Source organism: Onychostruthus taczanowskii, unplaced genomic scaffold (genome assembly GCF_017590055.1).
Source record: "Onychostruthus taczanowskii isolate IOZ18803 unplaced genomic scaffold, ASM1759005v1 scaffold46, whole genome shotgun sequence".
Lineage (NCBI taxonomy): Eukaryota > Metazoa > Chordata > Aves > Passeriformes > Passeridae > Onychostruthus > Onychostruthus taczanowskii.
In genome coordinates, this window is record NW_024502125.1 from 3,266,894 (window position 1) to 3,292,758 (window position 25,865).

The 25,865-nt window shown below is 35.4% G+C and overlaps 1 protein-coding gene across 2 annotated transcripts in view; it reads left to right on the forward strand.

Moving 5' to 3' along the window:
* Nucleotides 1–25,865, forward strand: part of NLN (neurolysin) — a 59,999-nt gene that overhangs the window by 306 nt on the left and 33,828 nt on the right. For both annotated transcript variants that reach the window (XR_005953397.1, XM_041414598.1), the window contains exons 2-8: nt 11,692–11,948; nt 14,225–14,373; nt 17,523–17,630; nt 19,831–19,933; nt 20,629–20,789; nt 22,056–22,191; nt 24,248–24,614. Coding sequence is in view for 1 of the 2 variants with exons in the window: in XM_041414598.1 (XP_041270532.1) it covers nt 11,692–11,948; nt 14,225–14,373; nt 17,523–17,630; nt 19,831–19,933; nt 20,629–20,789; nt 22,056–22,191; nt 24,248–24,614 (1,281 nt within the window). In the remaining variant the exon portion in view is untranslated. The remainder of the gene's footprint in view (nt 1–11,691; nt 11,949–14,224; nt 14,374–17,522; nt 17,631–19,830; nt 19,934–20,628; nt 20,790–22,055; nt 22,192–24,247; nt 24,615–25,865) is intronic.

Below are 25,865 nucleotides of genomic sequence, written 5' to 3' on the forward strand. Positions count from 1 at the left end.
CGAGGAGCTGGGCCTGAGCCCCGGGCTGAGGGGGAGCTGCCGCGGGCGTGCGAGGCGCGCTGCGAGGGGCCAGGCAGATAGTGGGGCAGGAAACCTGACTGCCTGTGGGTTTATTGCCTCAGCTCCTGGAGCGATTCCCGCAGCCTGCCCTCCCTGGCGTGGACTCTGTTGTGGACGGCTTCCAGGTGGGCAGGATGGGCGAGGCCAAGCGAGGTCTCCTCTTGGTACTCTTTGCACTGAGTCAGAATCACTGCAAGAGAAATAGGACAGAATACAATGGATTGAGGGATACGGCTGTAGCAGCGGGGCTCTGCAGCAGGGTGTACGTGAATCAAAACCGGCAGTGTGCTCACAGTAGCTTTATAAAAAGGTGTGTCACTACTACACGTTGTAGGACAGGTGAAACAGGTAATGTAATGTCAAAAGGTTTTAAAATAGGGGATTACTTATATTCTCCATAATGAACACTAGCTCCAAACGGACCCCAGAAAACTGGCGTGAAAGAAGGCTTGTAGTCAGTTCTAGGCAGACTAGGCAAATAAACATAATTGCTTTTATTTTGGCCTCTCAGTTTTTCTAAAGGACTGCATTTGATAGGAAGCACTGAAATAGTATGAGGGTGCGTTGTGGTAAAGAGAATGAAGCTGAATTTCAGCATGAAATGGAAAAGATGGTTGCCTCACATGGTCTTTTGAGAAATGATAGTCATGTGCTTACTGCACAAAGTGTACAGTTTTTGTCCTATTTCACAGCCTTTGTTCATTTCAAATTAGGATTGAGCAGTATTAGCAGATAGAAAATAAGAATCAGAATATTTTCTTAAGGCTCCTGCTGCTGTTGAAAATTAAGTGATTTATTTTCCAGTGCTAAATAAAGTGCACATCTATTTTCTTTTCCTAATTTACATTTACATTCCTTTTTTTGTGCAATCATTTTCACTCTTCTCCTCGTTGACTATCTTTGTCTTACAAGAAGGGTTTTTTTATTTTCTTTATATGAAAGGTTTATCTTTGGTTGTAGTTTGCATTTGGACAATGAAGGTACCTCCTTCTTAAGTAAAATCAGTAAAATGGGGAATGGTTGCTGCACCTCATTAATTGTGATTTTTTTCCTCAAGTCATCATTTCAGTGTGCCCAAATAATTGTTTCATGAAAGACAGTATTCTTGAGTGTATCATAGTGACCTTAACTTTCAAAAGTTAAGGAGCTGGTCACAGAAATCTTGAATAGGTTCTGTCCCAACTTCTATTTTTCCTGAGGGCATCTTAACATGAGATAAAAATGACCATTCTTAGCAAGTGTCAAGTATTATGCCTTATATTAAATAATATGATGTTAGGGTTTTATTCTTTTGGTTAAAATAGGCAGCTTTGGAGAAGGAGGCTTTTTTCATTTTTTTTTCCTATTCAGATTGAAAGGATTTTAAAATGTAGATTTAATGCAATAAAATACATGGGGGAAAAAACTGGCTACATAATTAAGCATAGACGTCTGTTTACTTTATGAGGATATTCTTATATATGAAAAAAATAAAAGAAGACACACTGATTTAAATAATTTTAGTGTTCTAAAAACATTTCTTGGATTCATGAATTCTGGGGTGTTTCTTTGAAAATATTCAAAATCAGGTTTTGAGTATGAAAATCCATGTACATGACTGAGACAGGTATCAACATACTGTACTATATATGGGTATCAATATAATGAAAGAAAGTGGAAGCAAACTCTGAACACTATAATTTCTCTTGCTGAGAAAGAAAACCAGCAAGAAACTGAGGCTGGGAAAAGGCAGAAGCAGGAGTGACACTGAAGGACAAAGAAATGGGAAGAACTTCCATAGTAATTTTCCTATTTCATACTTAGAACAATAATATATCTGTTTCTTTCATTGAAGTATCAGGTCCAACACCTCAGAAATGGCAAAGGCCAAACAAGACATTTAGGACATTTTTGCCTTTGCCTATAATCTGTGGACTGCATGAACTCGCCTGTGTATTGCAGCAGCAATTTTTTTCTGTGGTCAAAAGCAACACTGTAATATTAAGTACAGGGTTAATAAAACATAAGACCAAAATGATCACCCCGAGCCCCCCAGTTCAGCAGGCACCTCCTTATTTTGCTTTCTGAAAAAAAGCTACCTGAGCAGTGCACAGTACTTTGTTTGCTACTCAGGAAATTGGTGTCTCCTCCCTGATTTGCAGGGAGTGAGTGAGACCCTGCTCAGCCCAGGGAAAAGCACATGTGCAAATCCTCAGGGAGCATCATGATGGCAGAATGTGCTTCCAGACTGAAAGGACTGAAAAGGCAAGCAAATATAAAGTGTATGATATATAACCACCTTTCTAACCACAGCAGGCTCCTGAAAAGCAGTTTGTCTGTGAGATGGAATTTGCAGAACAAAATTATTTCCTGGACTGGGTGAGACAAAGCTGTTGAGCTGGCAAGCATTTGTGGACTTTATTTGACCCATGGAGCACCAGTTAGACCATGCTAAACAATGTTGTTAGTGTATTTTGAGGACATAACTGTTCTATCATTCTTGCTATAAAGCAAGAAATGCCTGGCTTGGAAAGATTTATTTAGAGTAGTTTGTGTTACTTCAAAAGTCTAACCATTGTTAGCAGGAGTCAGGATGAGGTACCTTAGAAAACATGTAAGATAATATGTACATCTAGTATTATCTTTTCAGAACTGTCTAGGAATTAGGAACTTCTAGCAAAAAACTGTTATTTTCATATGATCTTGTATAAAAATCTGTTCAGTGATAACTTTTAATATTGAACCTGTCTCCTAAAACTCTTGCTGGTTGTGTTGAAATTTACAGGTTAAAAGTTGATCCTTGTTCATTCTCTCCATCCTCTTCACGATCGTTTAGATCTTTGAAGTACTTCCTCAGTTGTGCTTTATTCTGGGATTTTTTTTCCATTCCAAAGAATCCCAGTCTAGTTAGTATTTGTACTTTGAGTGGAGTCCATTTCTCGATGCAGCTGATTGTTTCTAAGCCTTTGTTATTTCTAATTCATCATGACTTGGTAGAACAGAAAAAGGTTTTGGCAAGTGGGAGAACAGAAGACAAGAGAGTTTAACTGTTCAGATGACCAGAAATGCATGTAGTATGCATGTGCTTCATGCATATGGTATAGTGAATTTCTATGTTTTGTTCTATTCCACCTCTACTAAATCCTGTAATTTCTTTCTTTGCAGCTGCTTCTTTGTTGATGTTTCTGTTGAACTGTTTTGTCTTCAGAATGGTTATATGTCTCACAACTCCTCCTGTGTATGTGAAGTCAGAAGTGTGTGACATTTATTAAGACTGAAATTCACTTTGTTAGTGGTTTTAAACTTTTCTGTGTTGTGACATTGTTTTTCATCTCTTTGTGGCTGCCTTTTGTACTGCATTGTTATGACTAAATAGTCATTAGTAAATTTTGTAATTTCATTAATCCCAACTTTTTGTAGATGATGTATAAAGACATGAAAGAATACAGAACCCTACATGGAACCTTGCATGATTCCACAGGTCACAGAGTTCTATTCAGAAAACAGCCTAATTTTTAAAACCATTTACCTGCAAGAGGATCTACCTTCTCATCCCACAACAACATAGTTCTGTGGAAATGAAATAGATTATATTAACTCAACTATAGATTTTTGAGTCTGAATTTTTCTCTGTAGAGGAGACTCTTTTTCAGTAAATGTTATCTGTGTTTAGATTGGAGAAGGTGAGGTGAGGATGGTAGTGATTTTACTTGTTTCTGAGTGAAATATTACTGGACACTTGTGTTTTTAATACCATCTCTAACAGACACTTTTTATTTCTTCAGTGAAAAGTTAAATAAGCAAAGTTATTTGCCATATTAATTGTGGTGGAACAATATTTCACATAACCTGTAATCAGCCTGCAAAGCGCAGTGTTCCTAAATCACTTTTCACTCAAAAGCCAGAGAAGAAAGCAGACTTCATTTCCTTTCCTAATTTGTGGTGTTGAGCAGGCTGTTTGGGATTTTGCAAGCATTAAAATGAACATGGCTTGTTTATAATACACTGTCTTCCCAAGGAGATGGGAAGACTGATTTAAGGTGGTAAACAAGTGAGGCAGAGTAGGTCTTCATCTCTATGAAGACACAGCATTTTCCAACCAACTAGTGATGGCAAGGGAACATTTCTCATTGCTTTGACTCTTATGAGACAAGATTAGTGAGAAGTCAAAGCATATTTCCATGGAAGAGGCTGAACTGATTAGCAGTGGATATCAAGAGAAAGGGTTTACAGACTCCCAGTATTTTCCTCTGTCCTGCAGTACCAGCTCTTTTTCAGATAGAGTTAACAAGCTGTTTCTCATGCATTAGCTGATTGCATTCAACTACTGAGCTATCCTGGGAGTGTGTTGTTTGCACTAAACAGCCTGCACTTGCTGTTTATGGCTGTCATGATGGAAATGTGATATGTGCTTACGCAGCAGCACCTGAGAGAAGATGTAGGACCTTAAAAGCAATTTTTTTCCCACTGTATTTCCACAGTTTGCCTGATAGTAGAACCAAACAATAAGACAACCTCAATTAATGCCTTGTGCCTCAGACTCAGTATAGTACAATTACTGTCTACAAGCAAGTGTTGAGAATATTCTTTCCTGGGAATCCTGCAAGCAAGTTACTTTAGTGGAGGTTTGCTGTGACAAGCAATGGATACAGTTCACAAAGTGCTGTGAAACCTAAATTAGTAGTACTAGTAATTTATGGGTTGGGTTTTGGGGTATGTTGGGTTTTTTTGTTTGGCTCATTGGTTGTTTGGTCTTGTTCTGTTTTTTTTCCCTAAAACCATAGATACCATAATTTTAGAGATCAGACACTGCAGAAACCGTACCCTAGCATTTCTGAGTGTTCCACTGCAGACTACTGTGTGGAAATCACCTCCTTATAAGAAAGCAAATCAGACCAGTTTCCAAATTCTTTTTGTTTAAAGACTGTTAGAGGAAAAGGGGAGAAGCAATAATTAAGTTGTGTCATCTTTGAGTACACTGGTTTAGTTCTTACCTAAGGTCTGGGCCTCTTGTTAGCTGCCATGGAGCACCTTTTCAGTTAATTTTCTGATGTTAATTGTATTTGAAAACCAGTAAACATTTGTTGTCAGATAGTAAGGTCATGAGCACTGAGGGTAATGAATGTATCAATAAAGGTTTTAAATGTTTGTATGACTTGTTGGTTTTTTTGACTTGCTATTTACACTGGAAGAGCTAAAAGTATAGTTAATGTTGACTGTACAGTGAACTCAGTTGCAGAGAATTTTTTTTTTTCTGAAAGATGTGACAAAATTAAGGTTTCGTGTCAGAAGCTGCTAGATTTTCTATTTCTTCAAATGCAGCTTTAAAAATCAGTTTCTAATGGCAGTTTTGGAACTTTAAATTAGGAAGTATTAAACATGCTATCCTTTTGCTACAGTAAGATATGTCTGTGCCAAGCACAGTTATGACACAGAGCCAAATACTTTTCCAAGGAAAATGGCCCAGGAATTCAAGGCATGTATTCACTGTTCTGTGTACTGTTAAGAGCCAAACAGATGAGAGGACTGAGAAGTGAAATGGAAAAAGGACTTCATGTGTGTTTGCCTGGCAGGAAGAAGTGATATATTGAAGGGTTATAGTTTTCATTCCTTTGGCTTAGCTGAAGTAATGTTGCCCTGTAATTAACTTTGAGCCATTTAATTCTGCTGTTTCTTCTTGGATTTTTTTTTTCCATTTATGTTTTACCTTGTACTACCCAGTTCTCTTATTTTGGTTAATTTTGTCATTGCTTTACTATTACATACACAGTTCTTGTCTAAAGTTGTGCATCAAAACTGAAAGTACTATGAAAATATATTTTAAGTTCAAGCAAAAACTAAGGATCTCTAAATAATATGAATATTTTAGCCTGCTAAATTTTTTATAAAGCCCATCCTGTGAAACAGACCAATGGTAATGTATATTTTATTAGATGCTGCTGAATTGAGATTTGGTTTTGAAATCCTTTTTAACTTAATTTAATTGTTTTTAAAAATTCCATTTCATGTGAAGCTTGACTGTTAAAAACTTTACTTAAACCATGCCTGTCTGCTGTCATTTGTATATATTTGGTAGCACTTGACTCTGACTTCCAGGGAAATGCTGATGTATGACATGTTACTCAGGTATCAAATAACTTGTCCTGAGGCAAACAGTCAGTTTTTATATTGCCTTAGTAAGGTGCATCTAGTTTTTGTTTTGTTTTTCATTTTGGTGAGGCCGCTAGGTGGAGTCAGAACATTGAGCCCCTGTGGGTATTGATTTGCAGGTATCTAGTAGGTACTGTCTTCAGATACACAGTGCTGCTTTCCAGCATGCAACACTGCTTTTCCTGCAGCCTGGAAGACCAGGAAGTGTTGTTTAGCTAAGATATGCTGTTTCAAAAACTAGAAAGACCAAAATTTCTCTTGAATTTGAACTCCAGCATTTTTCATACTGTATGTTACTGATTGAAATAGTTGTTCATGACATTAGTTGTGCTTTGCAAATCTGCTCTTACTTATATCCATAAGAATGTCCTCCGAAGATCCAGCAAGAAAGACTTAATAGTATTTATTTGTATTAGAGTATTTAAGAACTCGATGACTAAATTATCTGAATTTGCTCTGTCTCACACACACACACACACACACACACACGGAGTCCTCTGTCTTTCTTTCTTGTTAAAATCTTGGCTCTCACTTCACTTTCTGAAGCTGTTATCTCTTCACTTTCTGAAGCTGTTATTCTCTTTTGTCAAGGTAGAATATAGTTTTCCATCCTGCATGAATCCAATATATGCTGATTTTTGTGTGGCTATGTGGAACTGTCAAATGTATTTGCAAGTACAATAAATTGGTCTGTATATATTTTTCCCAGAAATACATTAGTTAATTCACTCTGTAAAATTATACTTGTCATTGTAACTAATACTGTTTAGGTGAAGATTAATTTGAAAACTGAAAGTGCCATTAAAAAGTCTTTGATGGAATTAAAACTATCAATCTGTAATCAGACTGAAATGAGACAGCAGGCTTAAATTTTGATATATTTTGATAATTTAATATAACTGTATTATATAGTGATTCTCAGTAGTAGGAGGATCTTGGCTTTTTTTCTGTATTTTCTAAAGCTGGTGCTATGCCTCCCTGCTGCTTCTTCACAGATTGTGGCTTTCTTGTTTTATTTTAATAGTGTTAATGGAACATGCCAACAAAAGACTGCTTGACACACATTTCAGTCACAGAAAATGTTTCTATGCAAAACCAGACTTACATAAAGGTTTAATATGTTTAAGATATTGCACAAGTTAAAAAGCAAGTCTGTAAATTCAATTGCATTGTTTGTCTTTACAGCAGTTATGTTGGTCACTGTATTGCTGTAATGGAGTATTATAAAGGCTCTTCCCCTTTCTAAAATCAAATCAAATTTCTATTTTCCAGAAGCAGAAAGTAATCAAATTGTAGATTTATTGGTGAAAGAAATTACCTGGCATTCTGCAACTTACAAGCTTTGCTTTATTCTTTAAAATGCTTTTTTAGAAGTAGCTACTAAGTTTTTAAGTGTTACTCAACTTACTCTGCTTTTGATGGAAAATACCATTCTTACTGCTTTTGGGATTGGCAGATTAGCTGGTTTGATTATGTTTTCACCATAATTTGTGAAAACAGCTGCGTCTGTAATAATCTCTGTTATAACTGAAAGTCCTGAAACCTTGTGTGCCTTTCCTCCCAATGTTCTTCTAAATGGATGAAGCACTGTACAAATGCATAAAATATTTCAGTCTACCCTATGTCATTCTATTGACATTATTAGATGCCATAGGACTGATCCCAGAAAAAGGCCAGTGCAAGTTGCCAGTAGAGGCCAGTTAGATGTGTACTATAAAAATGAAATAAAGTTGTGTTAATTTTGAAGGACCTCACAGAAATTCAGGGACTGGAAGGGCATTTGGGGTGATCAAATCTGGTCTCATGCTACCTTAGGTACCAAGTAACCTAATACATTTTATAAGCAGGTCAAGCACCATGTTATAAATAGAAATGGTTTTTAGTTGCTGGGACTTAATGGACATCTCTTTCAGAGTCTCACTGCCCTTATGCTTATGTATGTCTATTGCAATTCTAACTTTCTGTATTCCTGACCAATTTATTCTAATTTGTTCTTATGCCTGTATTGCGTCTTAGCATCAATAGCTCTTTTTACTTTAGGACATATAAATGGCATATTTAATGACAGCAATCATCTTGAGACTCTCTTTGTTAGACTGATTTCATGATTTCATATGTGTTTCTGGCAGTAGTGAAAGTTTAGGTTGCTACTGACACTTTTTATTTTACTGACACTTTGTTTTGACCAACACAGCTGTTTTGAAGTCACTCATTAAAAGGGTGATGGGACTGATTACCTAGTAAAAAGCTGTTGCCGCTGGATGTTTTTGGTCCTCTTTATTTTTCATCTTTATTTTTTATTTTTTTGTAAAATTTTTTTATTTTATATGCTGTCCTGAATATTTTCTAAGTAGGACTCTAGCAACTGTTGTGCTGATGCCATTGATGGAGTGAGGTACAGGGGCAGAAATGAGCAATGGAAGCAGGAACACTGACAGAAATGTCTTAATGCAATGCTGTTGCTGGACGTGAGGCTTATACTTAACCCAGGCCTGTTCAGATGCCTCTAGTGTTCCGCACTACACCAGAGAAAACTGAGTGTGATAGCTGAAACAGTTTGAACCAAATAGTTCAGGCATTAGCAACAGCCTATGCAACGCAACATCCTTCCATCTAACTTAAACTGAATCAACTTCTGATTGCTCAGTGCAAGTAGTAGTTGGCTGTTCTGTAATGTTGGTGCTATTTACCAAAAGCAAGTCTAAAATAGTATTTGTACCTGCTTGGTTCAGTGTTTGAAGAAAACTCATCACTGTTGCATCTGGTTCTTAGAATTATTAATAGAACTTCTATTTCAGTTATAAATCTGGGAAGTTAAAGGTTCCCTCAGTGATACAATTTAATATTTTCTCTCTAATAGCATGTCAAATGTAACTGCAGAGTATTTTTGAGCTTCCTATTATTTTAGTTACACTCTTCTTTCATGTTTCTTTACTGTCTATTTACTATTTTTGGTCTTGGCATTGTTTCTTTGTTTTATTTTTGAGCAAATTATTAAAATATTGTAGTCTGATACATGGAGTTTTAAGAATTTATTTATTTATAGTTTTATGTAGATAAATAATTCAAAACACTAAGGCATGAAAGAAATGGCCAAGATTTCACTTGTGCATATATATTTACTTGCACAGTTTTTTATTAAGGTGATGTTAGTTTGTTTCTTAGTACAGTCTGAGTGACTGGTAGCAAGGTAGCAACACGTCTGAAAAAGATTATTTATTTATCAGCATTTCAAAACTCGGCAGTCCTGTGTTTTCCTGTTTCTAACAGGTAGTCAACAACTTGCTGGTATTTATGCCAATAATTTATGCAACTCTCAAATTTATACATATATGTCTTAATTAAACTAGCCAATATACTAGGAAAATCAGGTGGCATCTTTTTTTTTGTTATTTAAAAATAGTGTTCTCTGGTAATCTGAGACCCTACATTCCAGTTCATGAGCTCAGTCCAACTTTCATTATTAATAAATCTTGTTGCACAGGCTGAAATTGATGTAATATGTTGGTGCTGTGACTGTTTTAGTGTTTGTTTTGGATTGATATGCAATTGGTCAGAGGCAGGGTTGTGTTGTCTAAATTTCTAGGTGAAGATACTGAATGACTGAAAGCAATAGGTTCTCCTTAAAAATAATATCTGCTTAGTATCCTTCCCTTAAGCATACTTATTGTTGCTCAGGCTGTTGTTTTCCTTTGACTCCACTTTACTTTTATTTTGACTTCAATTTGGAGCATTGTGTAGTCTTTCTCATCTTCTTGGGTGTGGGTGGTGTGGGGTAGAGTTCAGAGCCATGAACCTATTTCTGAGGAGCTTCCCTTTACCTCCCAAGAGGTTTTACCAGACCTGTGCTAGCAATGTGTAAAAAACTAGATACAGGGCAGTCCACTGAGAATCTGTTTGTGACTTAATGAAGTACTGTTCTTTAATGGATTTGTAGATTCAGGGTAGATTTCAGTAGATTTTGGGGACGGGAAACTAATGCTTTCTGAGAATGCTAAGCTTAAGCTTTTGCTTTCATGACAGCAGCTTCATTTATTCTAAACTTATATCGAAATTCAAAGTTTCAGTAGTCCAATGGAGAAGTTACTAAAGCCCTAGTGCCAGAACTCAGTTGGTATCAGAGAAAAAGAGCAGAGGTTGAACAAATATTCTTTAATTCCACTTCATTTTCAAAGTTAAATCATCAGTATTCTGGACCCAGATGTTTCTGTATGCCACTAAAGGGAAAAGTAAACAACTTACCTACATTGGAATGGAAAGATCTGAAGAATCTGTGGTAATAAGGAAAATAAAGTTTCAACATGAAGCATAAGTAGAAATGTTTTTTGGTTTTGTCTTGCATCAAATAATTTTGGTTAGGCTATTTCTGGAGTAATTCTATTATAGAATTGGAGGACTTTTGACAAAATGTTTTGCTTTCCTTCAAACAGAAGACAATGCATGCATTGCTGGCCTTTCACTCTTCTGTTTGTTATTCCTCCAGGCTGAAATTGCTTGTCTTTTTTGCATGCTCCCTGCATTGTAAGCCAAAACCTCTCTGCACACTTTTGCACATACCAGACAGGTTTTACAATAAAATCAATACAGGTACAATGGCTAGTGTTAAGAGAAAAGGTTACTTAATGTAAAACAGTGTGAAGTAAACATCCCTTTATTAGCAAGATCTCTGTGTATTTCCTTGGTTATTGTTGAAAATTTTAAGTTGTCATTATTACCATAACCACCTGTGATTTTTAATTTTTTTTAAAATTATGTAGCTGAAATAGGAAGACAGATAGTAAGTCTCTGAATGCCAGGGATCCTCCTATGATGGTAAAAAATGCAGCAAGTTTGACTACTTGAATGCAAACTTAATTTTAAAGAAGCTGAAATACAGTTGATTAGAACTATAGTTGGTAGATTATTAATACATAAATCATAGTAAAGGAATGTACCTCTTCTGGTAAAAGAGTGAAACTGCCAATTTAAAATCCAGCACAATTGAAGGAATAAATTTGCAGATGAGTAACAATTAGAAGATTTCCTCCCATGCTGATTATGTTACAGACATCCTGTATAAATATAAAATTTTTTGCTATTATGAATACAATCAAGTGATGTTTTTTATTCTTATTTTTTGCAACTTTGCAGTTCTTGTTTTTTGTCATCTACAAATCACTATGTGGGTTTTATTCCTTACTTCAAAAATGTTAATACTGTCTATTTCTGTAGAGTTCCAGTAACTGCAAAGCTGTTTTCCTTAGAAGGTTGAGTCATAATTTAATCTGTATGGTTTTGTCAATACCAAATTTTTTGTCCCTGTTTGCACTTAGTCATACTCTAAATGAAAAAGGTAGAAGACAGATTTATTTAAAAATTAGACTTCATTGATAAAGATAGCAGCTCTAAAAAGGACTTTGTTCCTCCTTCTAAAAATATTCTGATGCTGGTTTTTTAATGTTTACTGTAAACTGTCTCTTGAACTGGATTCTTGCTATGTAAAACTAATTTTTATACTTTCAGGTCCATTGGGCCACGGCTTGTGTTGAGAATGACGTTAGGAGCAGAAATTACTAGCCAGCTCAAGGCTTCTTCATACATAGCATCAGGAAGAAACCTTTTGAGATGGGACCTGTCACCAGAGGAAATTAGAGCAAGAACAGAAGAACTTATCAGGAAGACAAAACATGTATATGACAGTGTCGGGATGCTTGAAATTGAAGAAGTAACACACGAAAATACCGTACGGGCTTTGGCAGATATAGAAGTGGAATATGCAGGTTAGCGTGTGTTTTCTGTAATTCTTTTTTTCTGTAATTCCATCTGCACATAAGGAAGCAATGAGAAAAGATAGTTGTTGCTTCCAATTTTGATCCCTGCTGTTCTTGTGTGGAATGTGTAGAGGCCTCTCAAGAGTCCATAATCTTTCAGGACCTCCCAGAGGCCTGCATTAGTCACCTGTTTTGGTTTTGCATGTGAAGCTCCGCACAGTTACATTTCCAACCGTGTGCAGCTGTCAGGGGACACTGCAGCAGTGTAGGCTGCAGCATCTGTGGTATGCATAGTGCATTACATGTGGTAAGCAGTGTTTTTTACAGACACTGCGGAATCTTACACAAGCAAGTTGAATGGAGTAATGGAAATGTTGATAAACTGCTAGGGGAGAAAATGTGAGGATGAGAAAATTTTGAATATGCTATTGAAAGAAGACGTCTTTACTTACTCACAAGTAAATTGTGGCCTGTGAGGTCTTGAAGAAACTAGGGAGAGATTGGTTGTGCGGTCACATCTAGATTGTTCTGAATGAATTATCAATCCATACCAATATGTGGGTGGGTTGTAATGGTCAAACACAGGTCATTCAGTTAATTTGTTAATAATTGTCAGAGGAGATAAGTAAAATACAAACTGCATATCGCATGTCTTTGTTGAGAAAAACCTTTCATATGGTGCCTGCATTATTTGTAAAACAGTGAGTGTAATAGATGTCAAATTCTTTTAAGTACTCTAAAAAAATCTACAGTAGCCACGCAGGTGCTAGAAACAGCCACCTTGGCTGGGAGTAAAATCTTTGTCTAGCAAAAAAGCACAGTTGGCATCTCAAATGATTATACTGTAATATTAGTCTGGATTTCACATTAGTTTAAGTTGCACATCCAGTGAATTGGCTGGAATTTATTCTGGGATACTCAGAAAGATGGTAATCTTAAAAAAAAAAAGCCTGCTGCCAGCTTCAATTTTAGTTGTACCAATATACTGATTTGGTATAATTATTGTAAATCTTTTCACCACAAAGATTTACAGAAGGAAAATCTGTGTTTGACTCAGAAACCTTGGTCATCAGCTTTTCAGCACAGCCACCAAGACTTGATGGAAGATGTACATTTTTCACTACATACAATTTCAACAGTGGGTCACATTTAAGCTTTTAATGCTAATCTTCAAAGCTGTATGTGAAATTATCATGACCTGCTATGAAACAGCCCATGACATATGGAGGAGTGTATTACCACAGTAAGACTTCCATAAGAAACTTGGAATTTAAGGCCTGTGTGTTCCTTTCACACAAAGACCTACCCCAGTAACTGCAATTCATTATCCAAAAAGACGGAGATGACAATAGACTTTAAATTACACTTGGAAGCTGCCAAAACTCCGTTTATAGTTTTGAAACATCTTTGCATAAGGGCAGGAGGTGAAGGGGCAAGTTTCCTAAGGACTTCAAGAAGAATCACATGCCCATGGTTGCATTTCTGAGTCTGTCTTGGAGCTTGATAAAATGACTGCGTATCACATAAAATTACACAGCTTTAATCAGCCTAATATGTTGTTACTCTAAAATCTGCTTTTGGAAAGGTAGATGGTAGAGACAGTGTAATTTGATTTTTAATTAAGCAAATTCATTTATATTTTAGGATTTCTATTCAATGTCATTGTAAGATGTAACATTCCTTTAAAAGCAAGGATTTGCTTAATCTCAAAGGTATATTCTAAAAAAGTAGTATTACTCAGCTTCCAATCTCTGGAAGTTCAGAATGCACAGACAGCATCTTCCCTGTTTGCCGTGTTGTTTCTTCTTAAACACAGAAGAGTGCAGTACATGGGGATTTGATACTGTGCTCATAACAATGTAAAAATAACTTCAGGACAGATGGGCATATTTGAAAGATTCAGAACTTCTGACTTGAAATGCTAACATGGGAGCATCTGTGCCAGCTATGAAACGTCAGTCTTCACTTACATGACTTTTGGAAGATGAAGCATTTCTAATGTATTTATATACCATTCAGCTGATTTTGCAGAAGATGATGAGATAATTGGTTTGGGGTTTAGAAATCTTCTGTAAAATATTTATTTGTTACAATGGTGTGTAGTTTTGTCATGTCATCTATTCAATTTTATATTACATGTAACCACTTTTTTTGCTGTATGTGTCAGGTTGCTTTTTGCTTTGGATACTTTTTTCTTATGTCTTTTATAAATGACAGAAGAGGGAAAGCTCCTTATCCTTAAAGCATGTCTGTCCTTCTGTGTTCGTTGCCTCTTGTTTAAACAGTGGAAAGAAGCATGTTGGATTTTCCCCAGCATGTCTCCCCTGACAAAGAGGTACGCTTAGCAAGTACAGAAGCTGACAAAAAACTGTCAAATTTGGATGTGGAAATGAGCATGAGAGAAGATGTGTTTCAGAAGATTGTTTATTTACAGGTAAATAACATATATCTACATAAGTTGTGACACATATCTAAATTTACCTAAAATTTTTTGGTATATACATTGCTTTTCAGAATAACTTTGTGTTTCCTCTGTGTCTGTGCAACTCAAATCTTTGTGGGACACTGCTGTAAAACAGAAAACAGTGGATCATGCTGTTCCTACTCTTTGCCTTTCATATCTAGATCTGTGTCTCCTTCTGTCTCCATTGCAACAGCTTTGACTTTTGTCTAGCCTTCCAAAGAATGATAAAAGGAATCTAAACTAAAATAGGGAAACCTATTAGGAAAAATTTTTTTTGTTTTCTACTGGCTAAGCTTGTTCCAAGATGGAGGGAAGAAAGCTGGCAATACAGCACTTACATTATCCTATACTGCTTTTGAATTTGTGTCCAAATTCTGCTTTATTGAAAAAGTTGAGAATTTTAAATTTAAAAGTTGTTTTAAGTTATGTAGGTTAATAACAACATATAAATGGCATTGACCTCTGAAATTACCTCTTTGATCAGCAAGTTATAGACAATTGTATCCTCTTCTTCATCGGTTTCTTCAGTCTCAAAATAAAAGTATGTTAAAAGGTGCATTTAGTTTTGAACCAGTTTCTTTTCTTTTTGTGTTAGTGTTTAGCTTCTCTTTTAATTGAGCGCCTATAGGTATCTCATATTCTTCATTTGTACTGTTTATTTTGTAGATCAAAGAAAGATTATTTGGTTGTATTTTTTGGTTATATCAGAATGATTAAATATTTTTGTTCCAATATGTCTGGTGGCTTTTAGTAATAATTTTCTTAAAAGTACAATATATGGATAATACAAGGAAGTTATCTAACAAGTGATAACAAAAAAAAAAGTTTTTCTATGTTTTATATGTTAATTTTTCCTCTCAACACCATTGATTTTTAATCTTCTTGTAATGCTTATAAGATACTGGAGCCCTACTTCTTGGGGTTACCATTTGTGATTTTGCACGCTTGAATGGGTATTAGAATAATACTTGCAAAACCATACTAAATTGCCTTCCATTACCATTGTCTTCTTTTGCTGTGTTTTCCAGGGAAATTTTCAAGTGTTCTCCTCTAGCTGGGTATTCTTGTTACATATTTGCGGAAGTATATAATAACCCCATTCTGAGTATGTTCTGTTGTGTGTTGGCAGATAGTGCCTTGTGTTGATTTTTTCCTTTCTGTATTTTATGTTGAGTTTTCCTTCTTCCCCTGCTCTGTTGCTAGTAATTAAATGGCTTGATTTGTATGTATTATCTACTGTGATTTTCCCCACTCTCCACTATAGAATGCACAGATACATTGAGGACTAATCTAACATATCTATTTATCTATCTATTTTTAATTTACAGGACTATCTGACAGTAGGTAGTGAAAACTGATTGCTGTTATTCACTACTATTATTCTCTTAAATTTTTTTTCTCATTTAGTGTTTTCTTATTTCATTTTCACTTGCAGCAGTCTTAGACCTTTATAACAGTTAGAATTTTTGCTTAAGTCTCTGTTTAAGTTTTTTAGAAGTGTTTCTTAACTGCAGCATGTTTTAGTATTAGTTTGCCAGAGATGCAACTTCTGAGTATATATCCATTCTAATAACTGTTAAAGTAGTAAGAGTTTTGCTCTCAAACAAATATTAAATTTCCAGTAGTGCCAGACTGGTCAAATATTTGTATTTCCAAATCATAAAGTTCTTGTTAATTTTTGCTCAATTTCTAACACCTCCTCCTGTTAGAAACTCTCAGTTAAAAAGTTAGGCTCCAGGAACACATGAAAAAAGAACTTCCACAAACAGAATTCAGAGGTTGGCTGAAATTATTTTGCCAATTCAAAATAGCAGTAAACAGTTGGATTAAATCAGGTTTTTCATGGCCTCACTGGTAATTTAATAATTCAGGTAGATTAATTAGTTTTCATGGTCCTTCAGGGGGCCAGATTAAATTGTGGTGAGGAGAATGAGAGCTCTCACACTTCCACGTTATTTATAACACAGCATACTAAGGGATGAGCAAATCTGCTTGACCTCAGTGACATGCAGAATGCTTTAGCTCCCCTTAATGGGGACTAAACTTTTCTAAGTTAACAATAGTAGTCCTTCTAAATTATGCTTAATTTAAGAGCTGTTGGTGGAGGAAAATTGAGATTTTTAGATTTAGTTCAAGAAAATATTAAAATAACATGGTCACTTTCTTTTGCCCACAGATTAGGGGAAAAATTTCTGCGTAAAATTATGTTGTTGAACATGCTTCATATTTTATTCTTTGAAAAACTTGTATTTTGAGGTTTGAAACTTAGAATAGAGGTGAATTTGGTAGTGAAACTATAATTTTAAATTTTGTAACTACTAACATGTGCACATGCTGACTAGTAGCAGCATGCTTAAGAATGTTGCCAGTCTTCTCCACCCACATGCCCTCAGGAGAGCCTGATGTAAAGAGCTGCTTCAGGTTTTGTTTGTGGAATTCTAAGTAGGTTTTGTTTTTTACTCTGTCTGAAGGTTTCTTCCTGGAATAAATTAGCAAGGTACTCCAAAGCAAGTATGAAAAGTATATAAAATCAGCCAGAACAATTCTAAAAGTTCTGGAGAGTTCCAAAATTTTGTATGTGTAGTATATTCAAGATGATGGTCCTTTTGGGTCCCTTCCAACTCAGAATTTTCTCTGATAGTGTTTTATTTTTGTCACTGATAGCTTGGTTCTGGAGAAGACAAATATACTCAGATCTTAGGCCATCTGATATTCTGAAGTGACGCTTCTAATCTTTTGGGGTTCTTCTTCAGTCCCTCAAACTTTTAGGGTACAGTGTTATAGCACCGATTTCCTTCAACTATGTAAAAGAAAGTTATCTCTACAGAAGAAGTTTAAGTGTACTGTACTGTAAACTGAAAGGGCTTGCCATTATGACAGCATGTAAATGTGCTGAGACACTTGCTAAAAGAATATTATTTTAAAAACATTCTATACGAATATAAGAATACTATTGTGTAAGGTAACTGTTTTGAGGGAGTTCTTCACATTAAAATCCAGGATGTTCCCTTTTTTAATATGACAGTATTCTCAAGAACAACTCTGTTGAAACCCTTCTAATGCTTGGTATGGTTCTTAAAATGTATTATAAATTCAATTATTCTATATTGTCATTTCAGCAAACCTGTGATCTTGAAAATGTAAAGCCTGAAACAAAGAGGTATCTAGAGAAATCTGTTCAAGTGGGGAGAAGAAATGGACTCCATCTTCCTAAAGAAGTACAGAAAGTAAATATGGACTATTTTTTTATAAAGCAAATGTTACCAACTGTTGAAGGGATAAATTTATTGTTAGTTAGGTGTACTAAGCATATATTTGAACTTCATGCTTTTGGATCTGCTGAATTAGTGCTCTAATCTTAACTGTTCTTCCAGATCCATCCTTTGAACTTCAATCACTTGAAGGTTTTTAAACTAATCTGATGGATATCCATGATACACGGTAGATAGAGGTTGTCTGCATCACTTTGTAGTCTTGAGACTAAAAGAAGCCTCACTGAAAAAGTTGTATTATATATTACAATTGTAGAGAGTGCCTAAATGAAATTCCTAGGGAAGAGACCTAAAAAATGTCACTAGTGAGTCTGCACTTCTATTCAAAAGTATGTGTAACTGTTGCAAACCCACAGCTACACTTGTTTCAGTTAATTGACGTTGTAAAATGTGTGTATGATTTTAGATCTGAAAAAAATCAAAGTAGGTTAGAGGAGAAAACAACCTGCTCTGTGAATTTTTCTTCATTAACAGAGAGCTGACTTAGAAAGCAATTGTCAGACAATCAGGAAGTAAAATTGTTGGTGTCTGAGATGCTGTGGCATCCCACCTTTAATGGGAAAGGAGCACCCAAGATTCATACAGATGCTTGTGGTTGAAAGGAGCAGAAAAATCAGGGGGTCTTCAAAAATTTACAGACTTTCATTAGTAAAGTTTCTACTTGGTATGGAAATGGTATGTTAGTCCCTGACCTAGCATAATCGTATGGGAGTGGGTTTTGGATAAAAGGGATAGAGTGAAGGGGAAAAGACAGTGAGATAAATTAAATGAAGAGGGGAAGAGAGAAAGAAGGGAGAAAGATCACCATTCATGCCTCCAGCATCAATCCAGCTGCCTAGGTATCCAGAGTCCTAGAGGCACCGCCTGGGCCTGGATGGGGGTACTGTTTTGTAGATAAGCTTTCGTTGCCCTGGAGAAAAGTTTTGGATTTTCTATGTAAATTAGCTGTCATGCACAGTCTGTTCTTTACACTGTTCTGGAAATGGGTCAGTGGGCTTTGAGGGTCTTTGGTGGTCTTGTTCCCCCCCATACAGTACATGCCTGCTTCTCCACCTCATTTCTCCGTTTGTGCTGTACTGAGCTGTGCTTATCTCCAGGAGGTAGATCAAAGATCTTTGTCCCAGAAAAGTGCTGTCCTACCTCTGTATGGCCCCTTGTCCAGTCACATCTTGTTCTTTCTCACAGCATGTTATTGCCAAGTCCTTGGCTGTTGTTATCTAAAGTCCTTGGTTAGTGCCACGGCCACCCTGCTACTGGTGTTGAGATGTACACACTGGCTCTTATCTTGTGGGATTCTACAGATGCCAACATAGTTATCTTCAAATTCTGAGTGATATTTCTGACTATATTATGACTTTTATTTCTGACTGTTGAATAGACTTAACCCTTTGTAGAAAAGAATCAATCTTCATCCACATCCTTCTGCTAGTGAGAGCAGTTTGATGTGTATTTTGATATAACTGATGCCTCTAAAGGTATTGTGAAATTTCTTAGGGAACAATAGGTGAATTATATTTAGTTTTTTATTTGGTGTGTGTTCTCTTACTGGTAACTACTATGTTTATTTGAACTTGACAATAACATGTAGAAACTTGCTCTGAGATATATTAGAAAATGTTTCAGAAAAATTACTATCAAGGTTTTACAATAGGTTTTAGAATGGCTTAGTCGTGTGAAAGCACCCTCTTTTTTCTGTCATACCATACCTGTACAATTCCAAAACAGTGTTTTTGAGTAGGTTGCATGCTTTTTAACTCCCTTCATTCTCATTGATCTCAGTGGATATTTTTACACATAAAATTGTAATTTAGCTGTTCAAATAAAAGAAAATATTTGAATGTTAGCACATGAAACTGTTTAGTGAATCTATTTAATCTCTTTAGTCCTCTCTAAGCTGAGTTTCAAATGTTGGAGCAATAGCTCTTGGTTACAATATTGCTCAGGACTGAATGAAACATAAAAGGAAACATAAAAGGAAGACTGACAGGGTGTGAAGTATGATGCTACCTGCAATGTGTTATTTGCTCAGTCCTGGTATTTACTGTTGGTTAGTAGAGAGCCTATCTGAAAAAAATGAATTGTTATTCATGTAGAAGATAAAAATTGCCAGCTTTGATTTTTGTTTTCCACTAAGTTCAGTTTATACCCAATACAGGAAATAAAGACAATGAAGAAAAAATTGAATGAGCTGTGTATAGACTTTAACAAAAATCTGAATGAAGAAAACACATTTCTTGTATTTTCTAAAGAAGAACTTGGTGAGTAGCATGCTTGCTGTTTCTGATTTTTCAACCTTCCAGTTTTATTGGAGTAACTGATCTTTGCCCCATGCATGATGGTTAGATCAAGTGAAATTCTCACTGTTTCCCAGTCTTTTCTGTTTCCTTTTTAGTCCTTCTCCAGAATCAATTCACAGTTATCTTTTGCAGGTGTTCGTGATGTCTTTATACATTTGTGCTTCCTGAAGTTTTTGCTTTGCATCAAACTAGAATGTTGGTCATACTTCCTTTAACATAACTGTACTCTGTTCCTTTTCACAATTATCATCAAGCAATCTCCTGTGTAATTATTGGAAAAGCTTTTTAGTCCTGTTATAAAGTTTAACTAATTGGTAATTTAAACCAAGCTAGAGATTTCATGTGACAGAGAATTTGGGGATTCATTATCTGAAGGCATCACATAAAATGTGCTCTAATAACAGAGGTTTTTTTATGGTATTCAGTTTTTATCTGGTGGCCTTACATGTATTTTTCTTGTGCTCTCAGGTGTTTCCAAATTTTCCTTTGCTTGGTGACATTTGAAAAAGTTTTAGCAAATTGTAAAAAAAGAGGTATATTTCTGTGGAGATTTCTGATCTCAAAGTGGATTGCAGCAAAACAAATGCAACAGTTTCACAAAAACATGGGGAGTAGATAATTTTGGTAAACATTTTTTATTAAATTGTGTTCTATAGATGGCCTTCCTGATGACTTTATTCACAGTTTAGAGAAAACTGAGAAAGATAAATACAAAGTTACCTTAAAGTATCCCCACTATTTTCCTGTTATGAAGAAGTGCTGCATTTCAGAAACCAGGAGAAAAATGGAATCTGCCTTTAACTCGAGATGCAAAGAGGTATGTTGTGTACTGGCTGTTCTACAGTGCAGTGACAGAGTTGAAAAATGGAGTTAGACATTCAAGTGTTAGGTTTGAACTTTGCACATTGTAGAGTATTTTGAAATCAAAACTTAGCAGTGTGATCTTTAACAGAGCCTTGCTCCAAATTATTCAGATGTCCTTCTGAGACCTTAGAAGTTGACAATCTGCCTCTGTGTGTGTATTTATATGTATCTTAATGTTCAAGTGGTTCTGTTAATAGAAGTGGGATTTTGATCTTCTGTGAAATTTTCCTACAGTCTTCTGCAGATGCTTACAGACACTTTGCTCACAGAAAAGGATGTCTGATAGTGGCTTCTGTAGTCCTTTGGAGTTTTTAAAATAGAGATTAGTTATTTAAGCACAGGTTTAAATTATAAATACAGATGATTAAATGTGAAATCTACAGACTGCATATGTGCACAACTAGACACGTACAAAATAAAAAAAAAATTGAAAGATAAAGAATATGTCATTCAGACAATTGTACCAACCATGTATTAGAGAATAATAGCAGAGTTGAGATTTTGTGCTTGCAATGCTTGGAAATGTGATGAGTACAAGATAAAATAAAATGGCATCAGGAACTGAACACTTTGCAAGTCAACACATGTAAAGAGATTTCTTAATAAAACTGTGTGACAGTCTTTGAATCTAGTGTTTAATTATTTTCTCCCACGACAAATCTCACTTTTCCAAAACTAGAGGTTTACACAGTTGTGTTTTTAGGTTCTTGAGGATTCTTCAACACATTTAGGTCAAGTTCTGGGATTTTCTGTTTCAGATATTTCTCTGACTGCTATTGTTAGAGTGGCAAAAGAGAAAAATTTGCAAATCAGCTTTAAATGTTGGCACAATAATTAGCAATCTGTCTTTATCACTAACAAGCAATTAAGCCTGCTGCCAGCGATTTCCTTATGTCTTTCACATGCAAATGGTTGATAAAGGAAATAAGCTCTTCACAACCTGAAAGAAAATAGTGTATATTTTGATTAAATAAAAAGATAAGTTGTTATAATAAGGCGTGTAATGAATCAGGTCAACTAGAAAACCAGCTACCTGCAAACACTGAGAAGAAGTATTTCAAGAATCTAGCTAAACTTAGGTTATATTATATTTCAGTGTGAAAGTGTTCAATTTGAAATATTTTCTATTTCGTAGGATTATGGATATTATTGAGATAATTGTTATGTTAACATGTGTTTTCTGGTTTCATTTTACAAATTTGCCTATTTTCTTTTTTAGGAGAACACAAAAATTCTGCAGCAGTTGCTCCCACTAAGGGCAAAAGTAGCAGAGCTTCTTGGTTATAACACACATGCCAACTTTGTCCTGGAGGTAAACACTGCCAAGAGCACAGATAACGTAGCAACCTTCTTAGGTTTGTTCACATTTATAAGCAATACTTGTATATTTAATGTAGTAACATGTTCCCTCAGCCAAGATGAATTCAAATACATAACTGGGCCACAGCACCCGTGACGCTTAGCCAGAAACGGAACTCTCCTGCTTCTCTTCTGGCATATATATTTTTTAGATTATAGCTATACAAATGAAGTTGTTCCAAATCAGGAAGCACAAGGCAAATTCTGAGAATGTTAAGGTTTAATCACTTGCTTATATTGGCTGTCACAAATTCTTTGTGACAGCCAATATAAGCAAGTGATTAAACCTTTCTGCCCCAAAATGCAGTTACCCTAATTTAGAACCAGAGTAACATGTGCAGCTTAAGCAATTTTATCAGTTCAAGAGGCTGCATCAGAATTGCAGCTTTTCATTCCCAGTTTTTTTGTGAATCTGTAGCCTTGTTGTCTTTTTCTAGTACAACTGCATTAAGTATAAAACTTTACAGTACGAGATGATGCAACTTCCATGAGCTGAATTAAAAAATTATATCTGGAGTGATGGATTAAATGTGGAATTCAAAAGCCGTGTAATTGAATTTGATCTGAAAACAGAGGTATCTTGAAAATTTTAAACACAGCAGTTTATGAATTAATTTAGAGTCATCCTGTCAATGTCAGTGGACTCTTGGATGTAGAGTTAACCTCTGCTCTCTGGTATCTCCACTGAATAGTATGTATTCATTTATTACTGTGTCCTAACCCCACTTAGGAGTGTATATTGATGTGCCATACAAGTAATCCCCCCAAAGAAATTAGTACAAAAATAAGGTAGGTTTGCTGATAGAGGAGTCTTTGTGTTTATGTTTCAGTAAAGAGGTTCAAATGCTCCTCCCTCTAAAACCCATAATTCTGTTGCATTTCTCCTGATTGCTCCTTTGTGAGATCAGATCCATATTTGGCAATACCAATTTTCTGTATACTTGGCAATTAACGAATACTTGGTTTATTATTAAATGTTAGGGTTTTTAAGTGTACTTGAAGTATTTTAGGCTTTCTTTGTCCATTATATTATTGTAATACTGTGTTTTTTCATTTACTTTGAAGCTGACACAGGTAAGTTAGCATATCATCATGCTTCATGGTAATTCTCACAGATGGAGAACATGCATCAAATTGTCACTTTTTATTTTGTTCTTTTGATATATCCTCAGCTACAAGCATGACAGTGTGTTTTGCTCTACTTTGTTCCTATCTAATCATGTTTTAAATCAAATGTTCATAAGCTGATCTTACATCTAGGAAGAAGAGCATCTCTCCTATGACTTACTCTGAATTTAGCACAGTACAAGCTGCAAACAGTATTTCAGTCATGCAAATGCATTTAGTGCATTACAGCCTTCCTAGAAACAGGAGTGGCAATTCCCAAATTTTACACTGTAGATATCAACAATGAACATTACTGTGAATTCTTAATGAAGAAAAAGTTTCTGATAAACCAGAAATACAAGAGAATAAGTACAGAATGTACTGTATGGAAGTGTCAGTAAGCTTAAATATTTTATATTCAATATGTCTGCTTCCAAGGAAAGTATATTGGAAATAATTTCAATCATAGACTTTAATATCCAGAAGCTTTGCTAGTGTAGAAGCCAGATATCCTATAGGCAAGAATTCTTGGGTCTCTTCGATTTCTTATAGGACTTTAGCTAGAAGTATTGAATTTTGTGTTGCACTTCCTTTGGTAACTAACAATAGTTGTAGTCTTTGGCTGTTGCTGAAGAAATGAATGAGGAATACTGATATTACATGACATAAAATAAAAGGATTCAAGCATAAGTGTCTAGTGTTACTTTTCATTTATGATGTCTTGGAAAAAGTCTAAATTCACCTAAATCCTTCACACCACTCTTTGGCTTACATAGAGTCTACTGTATCATTAATAGCATTTCGGACAAGAAAGAAGATGTTGGTTGTTGGTGGTGAATGAATGGGAAACAGCCACTTCTGCAGTATGTGCTTGAAGTGTTGAGTGCATTTTATAGGAATAGATAAGGAACATGGAAGTTGACTCCAAGGCAATCTTTCTTTCAGATGATTTGAGTAAAAAGTTAAAGCCGTTGGTTGAGGAAGAAAGACAATTCATTCTAGATCTGAAGAAGAAGGAATGTAAAGAAAGAAACTTTGATTATGATGGAAGAATCAATGCATGGGATCTTCATTATTATATGAGCAAAACTGAAGAGCTGAAGTACTCCATAGATCAGGAAAGACTGAAGGAATACTTCCCAATTGAGGCTGTTACAGAAGGCTTACTGAATATTTACCAGAAGCTGCTGGGACTTGAATTTGAGCAAATAGAAAGTGCTCATGTTTGGCATGACAGTGTTACTCTTTATACAGTAAAGGATAAATCAACAGGAGAAATGCTAGGGCAGTTCTATTTGGATCTTTACCCCAGGTAATGACTTAGTGTTTTGCTTACATGTTTAAAATGGAATTTGTCTTAATGGGTTGCTGCTTGGTTAATTAAAATTAAATGCATTTAGAAGTACATATTTGTTCCACTGACAAGATTAATACTGTGTTCATTAAGTTGTCCTCTGGACTGTGCTCATATTTTTTACACTTGTTTTTAAAGTATTTTCATATTTCTTGCTTATATTCATTTTTATGAAGCATTGCTACTTCATTCATATTTTTGGTAGTACTGCTCTCTAGTCAGTTGTCCATAATTTTTTGCATCTATGAGCTTTTCTCCTTCCTAGCTTACTACCAAGTTTTAGTTTTCATTTCTGTTGAAGTGTTACTGCAGTTTGTTGCTCAGATCAATTATATTTCTGTCTGCTAAAGTTCCTAGTTTCTCCTAATTCCTCTTTACACTTAATGTGTATTTTCTACCCTGTTGTCCAGACTGCTGAATTAGATAGATCAATATCAAGAATAGATTCATGTTGAGCACACATTCAGATTTACTTCCATGTTGATCTCTAGCTCTCCAGCTGTCTTTGTAGCTATTTACAGCATCATCTGTGTTTCGTCAAAGATAGGAGACTAGACTGTTTTGACAGGATTTATTTTGGGCTAGTCCTTTTTGGCTACTTGTCACTAGTTTTTTGTTTGCTTTGGTGTAGGGTTTTTTAGATTAGTATTTATCATGTGATAAATTTGCTGACATTCTTTTTTAATGTGAATTGATTTAAGGTTTTCTGGCCTAAGAAAATTAGGTTACTCAATATATATAGTAGTACATAAATTTTTATGGTAACATACCTATCTCCTTCACCTGTTTACCTGCTTCCACCTTTATGTATATCATGCAAATTGCTGAGGGAATGTGTCAGCAAGACTCCTCTGACTTAATCTGAATAGTTAACTGAATAGTTTGGGGTAAAATTTGCAAAATAATTTTTCTTTAAACTCTTGCACCAGCATGAAAATGCAGTTTACTGTATTCTTTTGTCTCCTGTAATAAAAAAAAATTGCATCAGTGACCAGAACCTAGTTCTTGCTGTTGTAGTAGCAGTCTAAAACACAACTGGCATCTGAAGTATCTATACTTTCAGCTTTCCAGTGAAAAGCAGATTCTTTTAAATGCTGCTGGAAATCCGGAAATTTTGTGATTTCAGTATGAGAGTAGAATAGGATTTTATCCCTCTTGTGCTCTTAACTTATTGAGTCTTAGAAGTCATGAAAAGATGTACATTTTTTG